Source organism: Sceloporus occidentalis, unplaced genomic scaffold, assembly GCF_023333645.1.
Source record: "Sceloporus occidentalis isolate IW3139 unplaced genomic scaffold, rSceOcc1.0.p SCAF_50, whole genome shotgun sequence".
In the NCBI taxonomy this organism is placed as follows: Eukaryota; Metazoa; Chordata; class Lepidosauria; order Squamata; family Phrynosomatidae; genus Sceloporus; species Sceloporus occidentalis.
In genome coordinates, this window is record NW_028317030.1 from 4,975,728 (window position 1) to 4,994,643 (window position 18,916).

Below are 18,916 nucleotides of genomic sequence, written 5' to 3' on the forward strand. Positions count from 1 at the left end.
TATGTGTGATAGCATGGATGTGTAAGTGGGGGGCATGGCACAGTGAGTCTGTAAGTGACCCCATACACAAGGGGGCAGCTAGCCAGGTTTCAGCATGTATTGGCTGACTTGGCATGATAGGAGTGTGATTGCTGTTAGCAATTATATATATATATTAATATTGTTATTGTATTTTATTGTCCACTTTTTGTGTGATAACACCATACTTTTATTAAAAGTAAGTAATACACCAAAATTACAAAAAATACAATAACAATATCAATTTATATATGATTGTTAACAGTAATCACACTCCTATCAGGCCCAGGCAACCAGTACATGCTGGAATTTGTGTGTGCTGTTAACAATCATATATATATATATATATTATATTGTTATTTATTTTTTTGTACAATTTTGGTGTGTTACTTTTATTAAAAGTGTGTTTTTTTAATGTATTTTATTTTTAAAGATGGGGGCATTTTCTGTTTCAGTTTCGATCCAGAATTTTCATTTTGTTGCATCCCTAGAATAAATAGAACTATTTAATTTTTTTAATTTTTTTTTAATTTTTACATATCCAGAGATAAAATGCCCTCCTGAATTTGTAGTCGCGTCAGAGGACAAAACTTTCTAGGCCCAGAAATCAGTGAGAGGCATTGTAAAGGATTTTGTGTCATTTACTTTATTTCGATCTGCATGTCCTATTAAAGGCCGTTTTTTCTCTCAGTGAAAAATGAGTAGCCTGCTGCGGGAAAAACTTGGATCATACATCAACCTTTATTTTATACATTTCTGAATCCTTTAAATAATAAACAGGTAAAAATGTATCACACATTTTTTCTATTTGTTACAAATATGTCACGCAAAGTTATTCTCAATTTGCTTCGCTTCTGGGCCCTTAACCCCTTAAGGACCGGGCTCATTTTTTCTTTTTGTACCCTGTGGGACCGAGGCTGTTTTAACACTTTTGTGGTGCTTGTGTTCAGCTGTAATTTTCTCCTCACCTATTTAGTGTACCCACACATGTTATATATTGTTTTTTTCAGGACAAGATGGGCTTTCTCCAGATACCAAATGTTTTGATCATATCATCTTATTTCCTATAAAAAAAAATAATAAAACATGGTGAAAATTTGAAAAAAAACACCTTTTATGACTTTTCTTTGAAAAATCTTTTACTCACCTACAAAAGGAAGTAAAAAAAACTAGCTAAATAGATTCTACTATTTGTCCTGAGTTTAGAAATAGCCAATGTTTTTATGTTTTGCTGTTTTTTGGAAGTTATTGGGCAATAAGTACAAGTAGCGTTTTATGATTTCCAAACCTTTTTTTCCCAAATCTGGTCATTCTGCCTCCATCTCCTCTCCTCAACATCTTTGAAGCCGGTTAACTCAATTAATCCCCATCAAACCATATATTTTTGAAAAATAGACACCCCAGGGTATTTCAAATGCTGGTATTTTAACCCTTTACATGCACTAATTATACAACCACACTTTGTCAAACTTTGTAATAGTAATTTTTTTTTTTTCCCCCACACGAATTGTAATTTAGTTATAAATATAACGGTCCTGGTATATGTCACTGTCAAACAACACCCCAATATGTGTTCAGTAACATCTCCTGAGTATGGTGATACCCCACATGCATGGGTTTGTCAGATTGTTTGGCTGGTAAAAGGCTACTTTTGGGACATGCGTAATTCAGGTGGTCATTTGGTCATTCTGCCTCTATCTCCTCTTTGGAACATCATTGAACTTTAATTTACCCCATCAAACCATATATTTTTGAAAACTAGACACCCCAAAGTATTTCAAATGCTGGTATTTTACCCCTTTTATGCATGAGATTCTACCACCTGCCTTTGCCAAAATTTAATTTTGGCAGGTCAGGGTAAATTTCACTAATCCCCCTAAAACTTAACGTTAAAAATCTAAACCTTTTATTTAAGGCCCTTCCAAAATCAGCATGTATTGGCTGACTTGGAATGATAGGAGTGTGATTGCTAACAGCAATCACAGTCCTATCATGCCCAGGTTCCAGCATTTACTGGTTGCCTTGGCATGATAGGAGTGTGATTGCTGTTAGCAATTATATATATATTAATATTACAGCAACGCCGTTTAAGCGAGGAAAGTGATCGTTGATCACTTTCCAAGCTTATTTAAGTTAGTGACGGTTCAGGACCGTCAAAGGTCGTTACGTGACCGTTTTTGCATGACGGTCCTGAACCGGCAAAGGTCGCGAAGGGGTTAAAGCTGCTCGAACATACTCTGTTGTATGCCTTCGTCTTTGTTTACGCTTTGCCGCAACGAAAACTCACCCGAATACGAATGCACAAGTCTGGTAACAATCACAGGAACGTGATCTGACCAAGTGATATTACCTATAGTAGAACAATGTATTTGCTGCAACATACTTATCAACCATTATATAATCAATCCTGGAGTATATATTGTGAACTAATGAATGAAAGGTATGAATGAAAAGGTATATTCCCTCAGTAAGATGTAAGTACATCTTACAGTCCATATTCAATACATAAATTGCTGATCCCTGCACTACTATCTTTCTGGAAATGTTTACCCTTTATAATTCTGTTATAAGAAATGTTAAGGGATGTTTAAGTCACCACTTACTTAAACATTTCCTCTTTTGTATTTGTGGATTTCTTGGTATATCTTGCATAAAAATAGCGACTGATCTGATAATGGCGCATAAATATTAGCCAAAGTAAAATCCTGATGATTGATAGTACAGATTATAATTTTGTATCGACCATGAGGATCCAGAATGGATTTATTTCACCGAAAATAAAGCTATAGGACATGTATATTTTTCTGATGAACCTTTCATTGACTGATATTGGTAACACTTCAAATATTCTTCCAAAAATGTTAATTGTTGCTGTAACCCAACATAAGACCATTTCCTTTGTGGGATGCATAACTCAGATGTGTATGTTTATATCTCTGCATTGTTTTCAATGGGTTTAGGGACCGCCCATTGTCCTTAAGGGGTTAACAACATCTTTTATATTTTTTCCCTCATATTATTGTATACTTTTTTCCAAAAATTTTTATTGAAGTTTTGTATTTAATAGTCTATAGTAACTTACCATAAACTTTTGACAGCGTAAGGAAAATACATAAAAAAATGCGTTACAGCTGATATTCAATTCCGAATTGATTTCCAATTGTTGAATTGGCTTCAGTAGATGCAAATAAATAAATTAATAAGTAAAACATATTAACTAGATACATTTTTAAGAATTTTTTTTTATCAGAAAACAATAGAAATAAACAAACAATACTGGCCTTGTTTCTATATTAATGAGTAATTTTACTTGTCAGGTATATGACAATGAAAGGGAAAAAAAGCTACCATACATAGCATTTTTACAATTGCAAATACTTACATTTATAATTAGATATCCATACATAACTACACTTTATTCCATAAAGTTCGAACTTTGCTGAAGATATGATGTTAAAATCAAACACAATTCTTTAGAATATGTCTTTGAAAAACCATCAGGTCTGGGTGCCTTATGAGGACTGATAAGATTTAATAACCTCTTCTTTGGTAATCAATTTGCTTAATTGTTCCCTATTTTCATGAGACATCTTAGGTATAGGTAGTGTTTCCAAGAACTCTTGTATTTCCTTAACTTGTGAATTAAATATTGAAGGATCCCTTTTCGAATTATAAAAATGGTCATAAAATGTTGCCAAAGTATCCACAATATGTTTTGAGTTATACACTCTAGTACCATGTTCATTTTTCACAAAAGAAACATGAAATTCGAGAACCGTTTGTGTCATCTTATTAGCATATTGAATCGCCTTTATTGCCTTTTTCATAATAATTGTGTTCTCATAGCCAATTCAGTTTTATGGTTATTTAACTCATCTAAATATCTTTGTATTTTTTGTTCTGTTAGTTAGTAGAATTGTAGATGAGTGTGTTTGATTTTGTAATCAAAGTGTTCTCAATTAGGATTCCAACAGTGGTATGTTCAATAAATAGACCCCGTACAACCGCTTTTTTGTGCCAGCCATACTGTATCTATGGCAATATCATCTGACATATTTTCTTTGAAATCATTTTGTATATATTTTCTAAATAACCTCTGCGCTGGTGGCTTTGCTAATTCATATTCGTTTACACGCCATGTTCCCTGCCCTTTGATAAGGTAAGGCCATTTTTAATAGTAACAATCACAGCAGCGTCATCTGACCAAGTGATATTACCTATAGTAGAACAATGTATTTGCTGTAACATATACTTGTCAACCATTATATAATCAATTCTGTAGTACATATAGTGAACTAATGAATGAAAGGTATATTCCCTTCCTATCAGTAGGATGTAGAGAATGCCATACATCTTGTAGCCCATATTCAATATGTACATTTCTGATCCTCGTACTACTATTTTTTTTTATATTTTGACCCTTTATACATCCATTATGATGTCAAAGTCAGTACTTACTAAAACATTTCCTCTTTTGTATTTGTGGATTTCTTGATATATCTTGCATAAAAATAGCGACTGATCTGTTAATGGCGCATAAATATTAGCCAAAGTAAAATCCTGTTGATTGATAGTACAGATTAGAATTATGTATCGACCATGAGGGTCCAGAATGGATTTATGACACCGAAAACATTGTGTCTAAAAATAAATAAAATGGCAAAGTAGAATAATAAGCTATAGGACATTTTTTAGCATCAAAAAATTGGTATATTAAGTAAGGTAAAATGGTTTTCCGGAAAAAATAAAATATGAGCATGTGTAGTATTAGCGTCCTCAAATGCTACTCTTCGTTTGTGACGGGAGTTTAATCCCTTTTACATTTATAGAAAGTGAATTCAAAGACATAGCTTTGTAAGAACAAACTCTACAAATAAAGTGGTTCTAAGTTCTACCAAGAGCCTCTTACAGAATCACATACAAAATTTAATAGATAGGCCAGTAATAACTATAAAACCTTAAAAAAAATAAAATAACTGACTTTAAAAGTAATTCCATGTCTTCAACTCTGAATGGATTAGTATCTTAGTATATTGGAGAGGAGATTTAGTATAAAGCCATTTATAATCTTCACAAAGAAAATTTGTTGCAACACTTCAGTACTCTGGGACTTATGGTCCTTTTGGAGAAATAGTTAGTCAATTAGATGCAGATCTGTCTCCTGCGTTCTTCTTTTTCGGCGTCCCTGTCCATATTTTAGTGAGATGACCTTTAGGACGGCTTGCAATAGCATTGCTAGATTCTCCCATCAGTCCTCATCTTTGTAAAAGATCCAGGCCTTCTCCCAACGATGCAACGACGGCTGCCTCTCCATTTTTGGTGATAAGGAGTTTCACTGGGAATCCCCATTTCTAAATAACGGCATGTTTCCATAGAGATGAGGTGATAGGTGCTAAATCTCGCCATTTTTGAAGCATACCTTTTGGTAACAAGCCTTCTCAAATACCTAAGGCCATTAGCTCTTCTGTAAGATACATCCCCTGTAAGAAATGTGAGCATCTTCATACATTTTATTTGAAACATAAACCCTCTTAAATCTTTTCTTTGAAATGCAATCCCCCAAAAACGTAACGTTCCTTTTTTTTTTGTTATAAACGTTATCCTCTTAAACCTAACTGGCCTAAACCTTTTATTTAAAGTCCTTCCAAACTTCCTATTTAAAACTTAACTCATAACGCATTTTACATTAGTTACACTAAAACTTTCGCTCTTTCCCTGCACAGATACTAAAGTTTACCCCTTGCCATTCTACATTATGTAAACCTAATTATCCCTGATCTTAATTTAGTCTTATACTGTCTTATCTGATGGGTGCTTTGTTATACGTGGGCAGTTTTGTGCCTACTTGGGGCTCAACCCCTTGTTTGGGACTTCCAGGACTGAAGAACCCCATCTGTCTGTGCTTTCAGATGACAGCGGACGTGACACTGTGTATCCAGACTGACTAGGTGCATAATTAGGACACAGAACACAACCAATGCTAACATTAGAATATATTCAATGTAAATAAAAAGGAAGTAATAAAGCAGACACTGGGCATTATCCCTGCTCCCTATGGCCAGTCTTCATGGGGTCATACAAGTTCTGATTATGGTGGACATTTTTCCTAATGTCTACATACAAGGCAAGATGAGTGTCAGGCATCCAACCTACCTCGGCGGCCGTGCAGGGTCCCGCCGCGAACTGCATCCGTGTCCGGACACCTGGGACGCCGTGCGAGGGCCGCGCGGTTGCGGAGTGGGCCGCGTCCCCGGCCTCGATTGAGAGGCACCTCGCGGAAGATGGCCGCGAACACGATGTTCATGGTGGGGGGGCGTGTCCAACTTCCCAGCTAGTGCAGGAGGTAGCAGAGGGCGGGGAATAGGGAGGATTGACAGCTCCTCACTAAGGGTGGATAAGTAGAGGGGAGGAGTCGGGATCTGGCAGGGCTATATAAACCCCCAGCACTGTTCAGTCAGTGCTGGCTTGTAAACTAAGCGGTGCCCCATTCCTGTATGCTGATTACCTGAATCTTGCCCTTCCTTACCCTTATCTTGTTTGTGGATTTCCTGGCTAATTTGACCTCGGCTTGTTTACTGGACTACGTAAGTTTCCTGGCTATTTTTGACCTCGGCTTGTTTATTGTGCTTATCTACTACCCTTGAACTTGGCTACGTTTAAATGGACTCTAGTGTATTTCTGTAATCCCTGACCACGGCTTGTATTAAGACACCGCTTCCGGTATATGCCTGTCTTTTGTGGAATAAATACCTGTTTGCACCACTCTGGAATCACCTGTGTTTAGCGTCTCACTGCGCTGTGCTCCGTTCCCCTGCCTCCTGACAATGAGCAACTTATCATACCACCATACCATAATATTGATGAGTTTAACATTTTCCATTCGCCAAATACGTGTGTAATAATATTTAAAAAGTAATCAAGATACTAATTAAAATGTACATAGATTGCTTGTTTTTTTTACTACATTCCTTGGCAGCAGCCTGCTTTTTCACTAGTACTAGGCATCACTTTGTGTCTTCTACCTGTTGTTGCATCACCAACTCCCGTACAAAGTTTAACTTATTAAACTTTTCATACTCTGGGGAGTATTTAATTTATCTCTCACCCAGTATAACAGAGCAGCAAATTACTGCCCCCCCGCAGAGCCTTTGCTGCCTGTAACAGTCTGTGTTTTCCACGACGTTTTTAAAGACAGACTTACAGGTACCGGTAAGATTACAATTGACTCCCACATTGGTAAGTACTGTTCATATGAATAACAACTTCATGAGCTTCAAGCTACTACATTATACATTTTCATTATGCTCTTTAACCCTGCATTTTATATTAATTTATTTAATTAACTTTTCTCTTTAATTTAACACAGTGAGTGCAACAAAGCTTCTTTATTTCAATAATGAAATTTTTAATGCCGGAAATATAGTAAATGATTAATTTGCTTTCAATAGCAAAGAGAAACACAGTCTTAAAATGACTTCCTTACAAACCAGGATACTAGGAATTTTATATAGGTGAAATTACATCTTCTCGTGTGTAGTAATATCTCATTTACTGTTTGATTTTGCTAACAAAAAATAAGTGTCTACTGGGTGAAAATCTGGATTTAAGATGGTAAATTAAAATATGGTTCTAATATATTAATCATTGTGAGTCAGTTGAAAAGAATACAGTTCATGTTAAGCTGCAGTAATGCCAACATATATATATATATATATAATAATAGAAAGAAAAAATATTTTACAAATTCTATTAAATATTGTTTTAGAAATACAGACATTGATAACTCTTTCCGTGTGTTTGAGTAATGGCTTTATTATCTGTAGTACTCGGGCTGTAAAATTATTTCCAGCACTGAAAAGTCTACCATGATACACAGCAACAAATTAAAGGAGAAATTTCATTCATGCATGAGATTCAGGGAATTCCCTAAGCCAAGATAAATATAAAAGACACCCTTCATAATTAGTCTAATCTAATATTAATAATGATGACATTTTTGGTTTTGTGTTGTTTACTTGCTATTTTCTATCTTTGCCATCACTTCTTATTGATGTAATATTTTATATTTTATTACACTTAAGTAGTTTTAAAACATATAGGAACTAGTTAACTGTTTTAGTGCCAGAGTAGTGAGAAAGGACTATATAAAAATCACAACATTTGTCGTAATAATATCTAGACAAGTACACTGTAGTTTTTGAGCTATGAATTGCATACTTTGATAAAAGCATTGCAATTTATTCACGTTCATATTTTTAGACAATTTTTGGCAGAAAGCCCTGGTGCAACTGCTTTTAATATTGGCCTTTTTTTTAAAACAGCTGTCTTGAAAATTAAAGTAATGTATATATATTTATATATATTTGTTTAACTAGAATGAAAATGATATTAGAAAATAAGAAGAATGAGACAGTGTTTTCAATACAAGGCCTGACGGATATCCCTGAACTCCAATTCCCAACATTCTTAATTTTTCTACTCTGCTACATCATTATTTTCTGGGGAAATATAACAATTTTTATTGTAATTTTGAGTGATTCTCACCTTCACACTCCCATGTATATATTTTTGCTGAACCTTTCATTACTTGATATCAGTAATACCTCAAACATTCTGCCAAAAATATTAAACGTCCTCCTAACACAACATAAATGTATTTCTTTTCTGGGATGTATGAGTCAAATGTATTTCTTTCTGTCTCTGACACTTAGTGAAGTCTTATTGCTTGCCACCATGGCTTATGACCGATATGTGGCAATTTGTCACCCCCTCCATTACTTTTATCTGATGAGCTTAAGACACACTTTTGCTCTTGCGACTTCTTCATGGGGCATTGGTTTCCTGGACACTATAGGACATGCGGTCTCTGTATCTCATCTGTGCTTTTGTGCATCTCATCTTATCGATCACATTTTTTGTGACGTCACACCATTGCTGAAGATCTCTTGCAGTGATACCTTCAAAGTGGAGATGTTAACCTTTGTTGAAGGGGCAATATTGCTAGTTCCTGCATTCCTTCTCACCTTAATCTCATATGTATTTATTATCTCCACCATTCTACAAATAAGATCAGCAGAAGGACGACAAAAGGCTTTTTCTACGTGCACCTCCCATCTGACCTGCGTTACTATATTTTATGGAACCATCACTTGTATGTACATGAGACCCACAACAAGTTACTTTCCGAAACAAGACAAATTTTTTGCTCTTCTATTCATTGTCTTGATTCCAATGCTGAACCCTGTTATATACAGTCTGAAAAACCAGGATGTTAAAAGCGCTTTAAAAAAAATGAAAAAAAGAATAATGTGATAGAGAATCATACATCAACCTTCATTTTATACATTTCTGAATCATTTAAAAAATAAACAGGTAAAAATGTATCACACATTTCTATTTGTTACAAATATGTCACGCAAGGTTATTCTCAATTGCCTTCGCTTCTGGGCTCTTAAAGCTGTTGAATGTACTCGACGTCAGGGTGGGTTGTGTTTGATGTTTTACATTTTTATAAAAATATAAATATTGCGCTAATTCCGGTTTATATTTGCATGGATTCCTCAATGTTAAACGTAAAATGGATTTACGTTTTCTAATGTTCTGTTGACTTAAATAAATAAATAAATAATAATAATAATAATAATAATAAAGACAAGGGAGCAGCTGATTTCATGAAGACAGTAACTTCAAAACAGGATTGTTTTGGGTGTCTCAGGGCACACAATGTTTCTAGTAGATGCATTAACTACTTAACCGGTATATCCAAAAAACGCATCCCAAGAATCCCCTATGGCCATAACGGTACGTCCTGCCCTTCTTTCAGCGGCAGGGACACATCCCTGCCGCTGGACGGGAGATTAGGCTGTCCTGGACCCCCCCTGACAGCAGAAGCCAGCTTCGCCGGCTTTCTGCTGTCCGATCTGATGTAAAAGCTTCCGGCATTAAATGCAGATCGCGCAATCAGGCATTCCCTTCTAGGTTGTGTCACTGCTGACGTCACCCGGATATCCTGTCCTCCGATGAGGCACAGACGCTGACATCTCTATGCAAGTCTGTTGGGGCTTGCATAGAGATCACAGTGTGATCGGTGCAGGGGGATTGCGGGGAGGAGAGTGAGAAACCATGTTTCTCACCCTCCTCCCATGCTGGAAAAAGAAACGGAGAAAAAAAAAACGGTTAGTCATTAAAAAAAAAAAAAAAAACGTTAAAAAAATACAATAAATAATAATTAAAAAAAACAATAAAGTGAGTAATTGTGACATCACTGGCATTAATAACATGTTCAAGAGGTCCCTAAGAGGACCTCTAACCATTTAAAAAATATATATATATAAAAAATACAAAAGATAAAAAAAAAAAATAAAAAAACAAAAAAATATATAAAAAAGATAATAATAATAATAAAAAATAAAAAAACCTTACATCCCATTTCCTAGCACAACATCTACCCAGTATACCCCTCCTGCCCCGTTCACAACCCCCAAACCCGTTAAGCCATAATCATAAAAATTCTACAAAAAATGTACACCTTATAGTATGTTCCCTATAAGTGCTGGGAAAGTATGGGAAATCTATATAAATTAGTGTAAGAAATCATTTTTAGACTTTTATTTTGTTATGCACATTTTAGGCCTGAATGCAACTTGAGTGCTAGGAACATATGCTATCAATTATGTGACGTAGCTTAGAGGGTCTTCTGTGGAATGCCGGTGTATCCTATGACTGCTCCAATAGGATTCCTTAAAGTATACCCTAACCAAATGTAAAAGGGTATAAATAGGCATGATTACAAGGGCAAGGTCTCTTTCTAAGCTCTCACCTTCATCTCATCAAGAATATTGAGCCTACAGTACCTTTTATCACCATTTGTTCCAGCATCGGTACTGTATGTATTGATAATTTGTTATTGAATAAGACATAGAAGCTGTGGTCTTGATTGCTGTTTGATCACTGGAGAAGTCTAGATATTCAAGACAAAGAATATTCTAACAATTAGGTATTTCTGAAATCAGGGCATCTGAATTGATAAACTTGGTGGGGATTTTCCATCACTTTACCTAATTTTGTGAGGATTCAGAAGTAAAATTTAAAAAAAATTAGGTGCTTTTTTCTAATTTTCGCTAGTTTTTACTAAAATTTCTCATTCTAAATTTTCAGCTAATCATCCAACTATGGTATCGAAAGAAAGCTCTATCTCTCCTTGAAAAAAAAAATATAGTTTACATGGGTACACTATTCACAGGAAAAGAGAATAATCACTGAACCGACACAGCGCAAAATTGCTCCGGGACTTGAAAAAACCCTGGGATTGAAGGGGTTAAGGGCAGGGCTGTTTTTTCCCATTTTTGTACCCTTCTGCTATGTTTGGTTTGGCTGTAATACAACCTCTATGTTTCCAAGGTTGGGGAGATCCATCCAAGCGCTATCTAGATGCCAGGGTTAGACCATGAAAATCATCAACATAAAATAAAAAAAGGCCTGTCTGTTGGGTTCATAGACATAAATGAGACCCTTTCAATTCCAAAGTCAATGCAATGCATCCTTCAAACACTTGGAGCCACTGATACAGAGGAGTATATATATATATATATATATATATATATATATATATATATATATATACATATACATATATTTACCCACATAGCCAGTGTCCATTTTACAACCAGCTGCCATCAGGTACTGAATAGGAAACCATCGCCCCCTCCTTGGTTAATAGTTGGTCTTAAGGACCCACGTTTCAATTGTCCTTTGTTAATTAACGTAACGATATTATTATATGGTTAAGAGATGATTTTGTTAACTAAATTGTGTGGGTTTCAGGCAAAGATATGAAATATTTCATTGACCTCACATGCACTTGCATAAAACTTGCAAGGGATATATGCTAATATTAACACTCCAAATGTATAAAAATACAAATTGTGTCCGTGACCTGAGCAACGTTTTTTTTTTTGTTTTTTTTGCGTGGGGTGCAATTTAGTAGAGGACTGGCCCTGTATTGGTTAATATTCAAGTTGTTTTGGGATTGTTAACATGCATGGGCCTGCTTTTGATGCCAGGTCAGTCAAGGTAACTCTGTTGAACAAGTCTATATGTTCAAACACAAATATCTGGTAGACCACCCTCAAGGTGACCATACGCTGTAACATTGGGGCACGTGAGACATATTGATACAAAATATAAAGAGGCTTTATACCAAGCTGAGTTTTAATTTACTAAATAATACACAAAAATGTAATATACCAAATATTTATATTTGATAATATACAGAATTCAGCTTTATACAGTTTAAATATTACAGATTAAAGTATATAACTAGGTATCCCCAGGTATCAGTAGCTGTTTTTTCATCGCTGACTCTGTTACAAAGTTTTACTTGTTAAACTTTGCATTCTCTAGAGGATTTCTCTCTCATACTATATAAAAGCTCAGCAAGTTACTGACGCGTCTCATAATATTTCTCCTGTCTTTCGAGGGGGGCTTGGATTTTCCTGAACGTAACAGAGACCAGGCAGATCTTCCAACAGCAACTGAAGCGGCTGGTATTTGGTAGGTAATGACTGATAATTGTCACCGTCTTGTATGCGACAGGGCCGATTTACAGCAGGGCCGTAAAACATTAAAAAGCCAAGTTTCTTGGGGGGAAATACCAGGCTATGGATACAGTTAAAGTACATAAGTGTTTATAACATAGAGACATTGTCAGGAAGCATCAGTTCGGTATCCATAGGACCTCAGTCAGCAAGTGGTGACGTTTAGCATACATTAAGCAAATTTTACTTGACTTGGCTAAAAACTTGCCTGGTCCTGTACCTTTAGTTTTAGAAAATCAGCCCTGACAATCAGTACGTATTTTCTCAGATTTATCCCCGAACTGTTGAAAATGCCAACTATTTTCTTCACAAAAAACACGCTTGGTAAAAGTGAAGAAGTAGAACATAGAAATACTTCTCTGGTGTAAAATTGTTTTATATTATTTAGCATAAAGTAGCCGAGGGCCCTATTTCTGTCTGAAATTAGATAAATTATTAAAAGGTGTTTTTATGTCTGCTTCAGATTTGTCAAATCGACCAATTAAATGATAATTAGTGCCCATTTTAAGGACTGGATGCGATAAAATATATATATAATATATATATATATATATATATATATGTACTGAAATTATTCGGTGAAGAAGTATGAACCAATTCTCACTGCATTTTAAATTCTTTTAAGAACAAGTAAATATGTATTTTATTGTATTTTCAAATTGGAAATACTGTGTGAAAAATAAAATGTATAGTTTGGTCAGTTTTTATTATTGACATTATTTTATCACATGAAAGATTATCATTAAAAATAAATTGTATTTGTCCAATTCTCCAAGAAGGTATCTACAAACAACAAATAAGACAAAAAGAAGGCGTTCTGGTTAAAGGAATCTGTCTAAGAATATCTATAAAGCATATTCACCATGAAAACAGAAAATCAACATAATTTAACGGGATTTTCAATTCTAGGCCTAACAGACACGCCACAACTCCAGCTACCCCTCTTCATAATATTTCTTGTTCTATACTTCTTAATTATCTGTGGAAACAGTACCATTTTTCTCATCATTTTATGGGACCCTCGACTCCACACTCCAATGTATGTCTTTTTGGTGAATCTCGCATTTGTGGATATCACCTACACATCATGCATTCTACCAAAACTGTTAAAAATGCTCATTACACAAAATAAAGCCATTTCATTTTTGGGGTGCATAATTCAGATGTATTTCTTCATATTTTTAGCCTGTACAGAAATTCTCCTGCTTGTGGCCATGGCGTATGACCGATATTTGGCGATATGTCACCCCCTCCATTACTTTATTCTTCTGAGCTTCAGGCATTGCGCTATACTGATTATGATCGCGTGGACCATAAGTTTTCTATCTCCCGTCGGACATGCTGCTCTAATATCTCATATGTCCTTTTGTGCTTCTCATATCATTAACCATTTCTTCTGCGACATGACGCCATTGTTGCAGCTATCCTGCAGCGACACATTTACCGTGGAACTTTTGAACTACGTTGAAGGTATGATATTGGGCTTCTTTACATTCTTGCTGACCGTAATCTCGTATGTATTTATAATCGCTAACATTTTGAAAATCAAATCTAAAGAAGGTCGTCTTAAAGCCTTTTCCACGTGTACCTCCCACCTTACCTGCATTACTGTCTACTATGGAACCATTATTTGTTTATACGTGAGACCCATATCGAGCTATTCTCCAAAACAAGACAAATTTTTTTCTCTTCTGTATATCGTCTTGGTCCCCATGGTAAATCCTGTTATTTATAGCCTTAAAAACCAGGATGTTAAAGATGCCTTAAAGAAACTTAAGGATAAAATGCAATTTTAACAAAAGCATCAATGTTTGTTAATGATACTTTGGTAAATGCTAAGACTATGAAATATGGAGAAATAAATAAATATTTGGTTGAATTTTATTGTTTTATTTAGTTTGTTGAAAAAAATTATTATATGTGATTGGCAAGCGGCTTATCATGAGACAAGCTGGGCCTGAAGATGTCCCAGGTCCTGGCTTACAGAGCCATTAATTCATTATTTTTCTATAGTTTTTGTTTTATTGGGAAAATAGAAGCTTAATAAATCACAAGAGAAGAGACAATACTATTAAAGAAATGATTTGATTGTAGCGTTCACTTTGCATGACTTTTTTTTGGCTGTCTGAATTTCATGCCAGTTCTGGCCTTTCCAAACTAATGGGATCATCTCGCTTAAACGTAGGACCCTTTTAAATTCTCACCAGTGTCTGTGATAAGGTTTGTGAAGGTCCATAGAACATCATTAAATTGACCACCACGGACCCCAGTAAATGTCCTACATGAGCAGTGTTGGTCCAAGCAAGCCAGCGCTGAAGCTAGCTAGCAATAATTATATCATGTCTATGCACTATGGAGCAGAAGATGCAGCTCAATGCTTCTCCTGCAAGCCAAGGAACTGAGGAACATGTCCAGGTGCAAATGCATAGGGGGGAATTCTCACAAAACACCCCATGCATTTGCCATCAAATACATTATGGTATAAAAGTGTCCTTTTAATATGGACATACCTATAGAAAAGAGAAACAAAGAATGTCTCTTCTTTAAAAGGTAGGAAATAGGTATAAAAAAAGATGTTTGTCTAAAAGGTCAAAATGTAGGACATTTTCTTTCATATTAGTTTCTCGGCTTGCTGCGAAATTATATTAAAGCAACAACTCTGTTGGGGGTGAGTGGCAAAAGGTAAAGTTTGGTGAATTCTAGAAGCGGGCTGGCTGGAAAAGTATGGCCACTTTGTTTAATTATGCCTGTTTTCCTGTATATGTACTAAATGTGTATTTTGGGTAGATTGTTTCTTTTTTGGCCAAAACTCTGTGTTTACTTTTTGAAATGTGTGAATATCCCAATCCCCTCCCCCTTGGGCCTTCTATAAACCGTAATTCTGCCATTTTTTACTTAACCCCTTAAAGAGAAAAGGCCGTCTCTAAACCCATTGAAAACAATGCATTTTGAGCCCGTACATGTACAGGCTTTGTCATTAAGGGGTTAAAAGAACGTTCTCTGATTTCACTCCTCTTCTCTTGCAGCCTTTCTCTTACTTCTCAAGCTATATGCTAGCCGCCTTCTGAAAGCACTAGCCTTAATTTATACACCCTCTTCTGCATCCTAAAACCACTTAGCCCTCATCACTGCTTCAAGAAAGCTACTACTCCCTCCGCTCTATGTTTGTAACTTTTCATTACCCCTTCTACTGCCTTAGATTGTAAACCCACGAGTGGAGCCCCCAAAGGCCCACCATTCCCACCAGGGACTTTGTGTAAAAGGCTAGGTGGCAAGCTTAAGGGCAGGGTTCGCAACTCCTGATGTGTCTGTATGTATTAATGTATATTTTTAATGCCCTGTTTAAATGGTACAGCGCTGGGTAATTTGTTGGTGCTTAATAAATAAAAGATAATACTAATAATAATTGCTTCTGATTTACAGTTAACAAGGAGAGGCTCTTACTCCAAATGTAATAGTGTTAATACCCATTTCCAAGATGTCTTTCTCTAGACCTATGATGATAAATATCCCGATGGTGTGTAACATTTCATGTATCTCAGTGAAGTTTATTCACTAAAGCAGAAGTAAGCAGAAGATTAGAACAGCCCCGGAGGGAAAGAATGGACAGAGGGGCCACATGAATGTAGTGAGGACGAGGTACTCATGGTCAAGCCTGTTTAAGGGGTTAAGGCATGACTAAGCAGAAATTTTGGCACTGAAAGCTTAAGCATTGGTGGCACGTGCAGGGCCAGAGGGGAGGGGGTAATTACCCTCCCTGGGGGGTATATAAGGAAGGGTCGTGGCCTATAGGGGCAATCATTTTAAAGAAAATTTTCCCGCCCATCCCTCCCCTAATTTTGGCATTTGCCGGGTACTCTGGTTTTTAAGCTGGTACGGTGCAGGAGTTAACCCTCTAGGTACGGTTACTTGTGATGCACAGAGGTGTAAGTGCAGGACACTCCAGGGGCAGGCGCCCCTGTGAATCGTAGGGTCATGTGACTAGGGGACGCCGGCAGTTCCAGCAGGGATATAGGTGGTCGCGCCCATACCAGCAGGTTATTAATTTGGTTATTAATTTGGTTATTAAGTGGTTATTAAATGGTTACAATTGGTTTTGTTTGCTTTCATTTTACAATAAATTATTGATATATATGGTGTCAAATTGGTTGTGTTAATAATATTTGACACTTTGTAACATATTAATAAAGGTTGAGTGTCGCGGTGCTGAAGTTATTTTAAGTCCGCACCGCGGACAAATAATTCCATATCCTACGTTTAATAAAAATATTTTTTGAAATAAAGAATTGTCTCTTGTTTTATTTGTTAAAAAGGTACCAAAACTGGACGCTACTTCATTCATGCTTTTTCAATTTCCCAGGTTCACTGTAGATTATAAAGGCCTTCCTTGGCCTTCCGTTATGTATAGTTCAATCACTAAAGGTAACCTTTAAGAAGCTTCCCTGACTTACCTATGCTTTTTTATAGGTTTGTCCACACTATTCTTGGACCTGACACTTACCGGGTTTGGCCTTTCAAAATGTAAAGCGAAATCAGTTTGATAAAACTGCACCTTTTCTCCCTGCTTAGTAAATAAAACTCAGTTAATTACCAATGACATCATCAGGAGCCCAAAAAGCAATTGCAATTGTTATCTGCCACCCTCCTAAAACTACGTAACCCGTAAAGGCTGATCAGCGTGCTGTAACCTAACAACTATCCATCTCATTGTTATGGATGATATGCCAAGTATTAAAAACAAATCACTCTTTATTGGAATTGATCGATTGGTGCTCATATCGATAGTGTTATATATATATATTTTTTTTTTATGTTGTAGATATATTTAGCAAAAATGGTGTATTCTTACAAAGTTCTTACAAAGTTCTTAGTGTTTTGCTGAATAATGTGTCTGTATTCCAAGATTCAAAGATAACTCAGAATAATAATCACAGTCTCCAGGTGGCAGTGCCTGCCGTTTGATCGCTTGCTAAAAAGTTTTAGTAATCAAACTTTGTATTCTCCGGGGGAAATTCACTTTACTTCTCGACTGTATAACCGAGCGGCAGTTTACTTCTCAGAACCTCGCTGCTACCTGCAACAGATTCTGGAGCTCGAGGCGTCACAAATACAAATACGATCGAAGATCTCCACAACAGACTATTATAACAGGTACGGCCAGCATGTGGAAATAGTATTATTACATTTTACTTCTATTCTTTAGGCCAACGTGTCAGCTAAAAGTGACTGTGGGCGCCAGGGCCGGCCCGGGGATAACAAGGCAGCGCTGGCACTTTGAGTCAGCAGTCGTCTAATGTCCGACAGCCGACGGCTGAATATGAAAGACATTTTTATGCTAACATAGAGTCTGATCATGGATATCCAGCCAGAAGCTGCACGCTGCATCACCCGATCTACCGCTGGAGCCGGTCTTAAGGCTCTAAACTGTGTGAATGTATCTTCAAAATGTGTGTATGAGCAACAAAAAGACCTTTCTCGACAAATATCAGTATCTCTTTTTTTATTCACTTATTTCTTCCACAATTTTGTGCGCCCGCAATCACTTTCGGGATTGCTGTATTTTTTTATAGTTGTTATGGGGAACACCATTTAGTGATAGTGTACCAAATGGCATTGAATATTTTTTTTTGCACTTTATATGCACCCACCTTTTCCATAAAGTTTACATGTATTTCTTGCTACAACCTATTACTAATCAAAAAATTTTTTTCTATGATTAAGTTATAAGAAATATTTTAAGTAAACAATACCAATCATTTATTTTGTTACGTATGGTAGGAGTTATTCTTTTATCTTTCCAAGTTTTTTGATTAATATATTGTTGTATACTACACTCAGTTTATGCAGTACTTTTCACAGTAACATTAAGCAGCTATAATTATTAGTTAACCCCTTAATGACAAAGCCCGTACATGTACGGGCTCAAAATGCATTGTTTTCAATGGGTTTAGGGACCGACCAATGTCCTTTAGGGGTTGAATACATGCTTAGAAAACAAAGCAAAGGACATTAACAGTCAGAATGTCTTGGGACAGTGTTTACACAAAACATTTCTAAATGTAATTATATGTATAGAATCCTTAAAAAAGGCAACATTTAAAAATCTTACAATAAAGATTAATACTGTAATATTTTTTTGTGAGAACACAGGTCCAGCAACTGTGAAAATGTCATTTTATGGGGAAGTAAATTTAAATTCCCTTGTAGCATTTAATGTGATAACCAGATATGCGTGTTAGTTATTATTTGTTTTTATTGAATTCTATTATGCATGAACCATGAAACATAAAATATGTTGAGAT

At 35.9% G+C, this 18,916-nt stretch overlaps 2 protein-coding genes across 2 annotated transcripts; both read left to right on the plus strand.

Moving 5' to 3' along the window:
* Window positions 1–8,400: 8,400 nt before the first annotated feature.
* On the plus strand, window positions 8,401–9,330 carry LOC149288704 (olfactory receptor 5AR1-like). The gene has a single exon (XM_089491411.1). It carries the CDS (start codon window positions 8,401–8,403, stop codon window positions 9,328–9,330), a length of 930 nt encoding a protein of 309 aa, XP_089347537.1.
* Window positions 9,331–13,474: 4,144 nt separating this feature from the next.
* Window positions 13,475–14,410, plus strand: LOC149288705 (olfactory receptor 5AR1-like). The gene has a single exon (XM_089491412.1). The coding sequence runs from the start codon at window positions 13,478–13,480 to the stop codon at window positions 14,408–14,410; it is 933 nt and encodes a 310-aa protein (XP_089347538.1). The 5' UTR covers window positions 13,475–13,477.
* The last annotated feature ends 4,506 nt before the right edge of the window (window positions 14,411–18,916 follow it).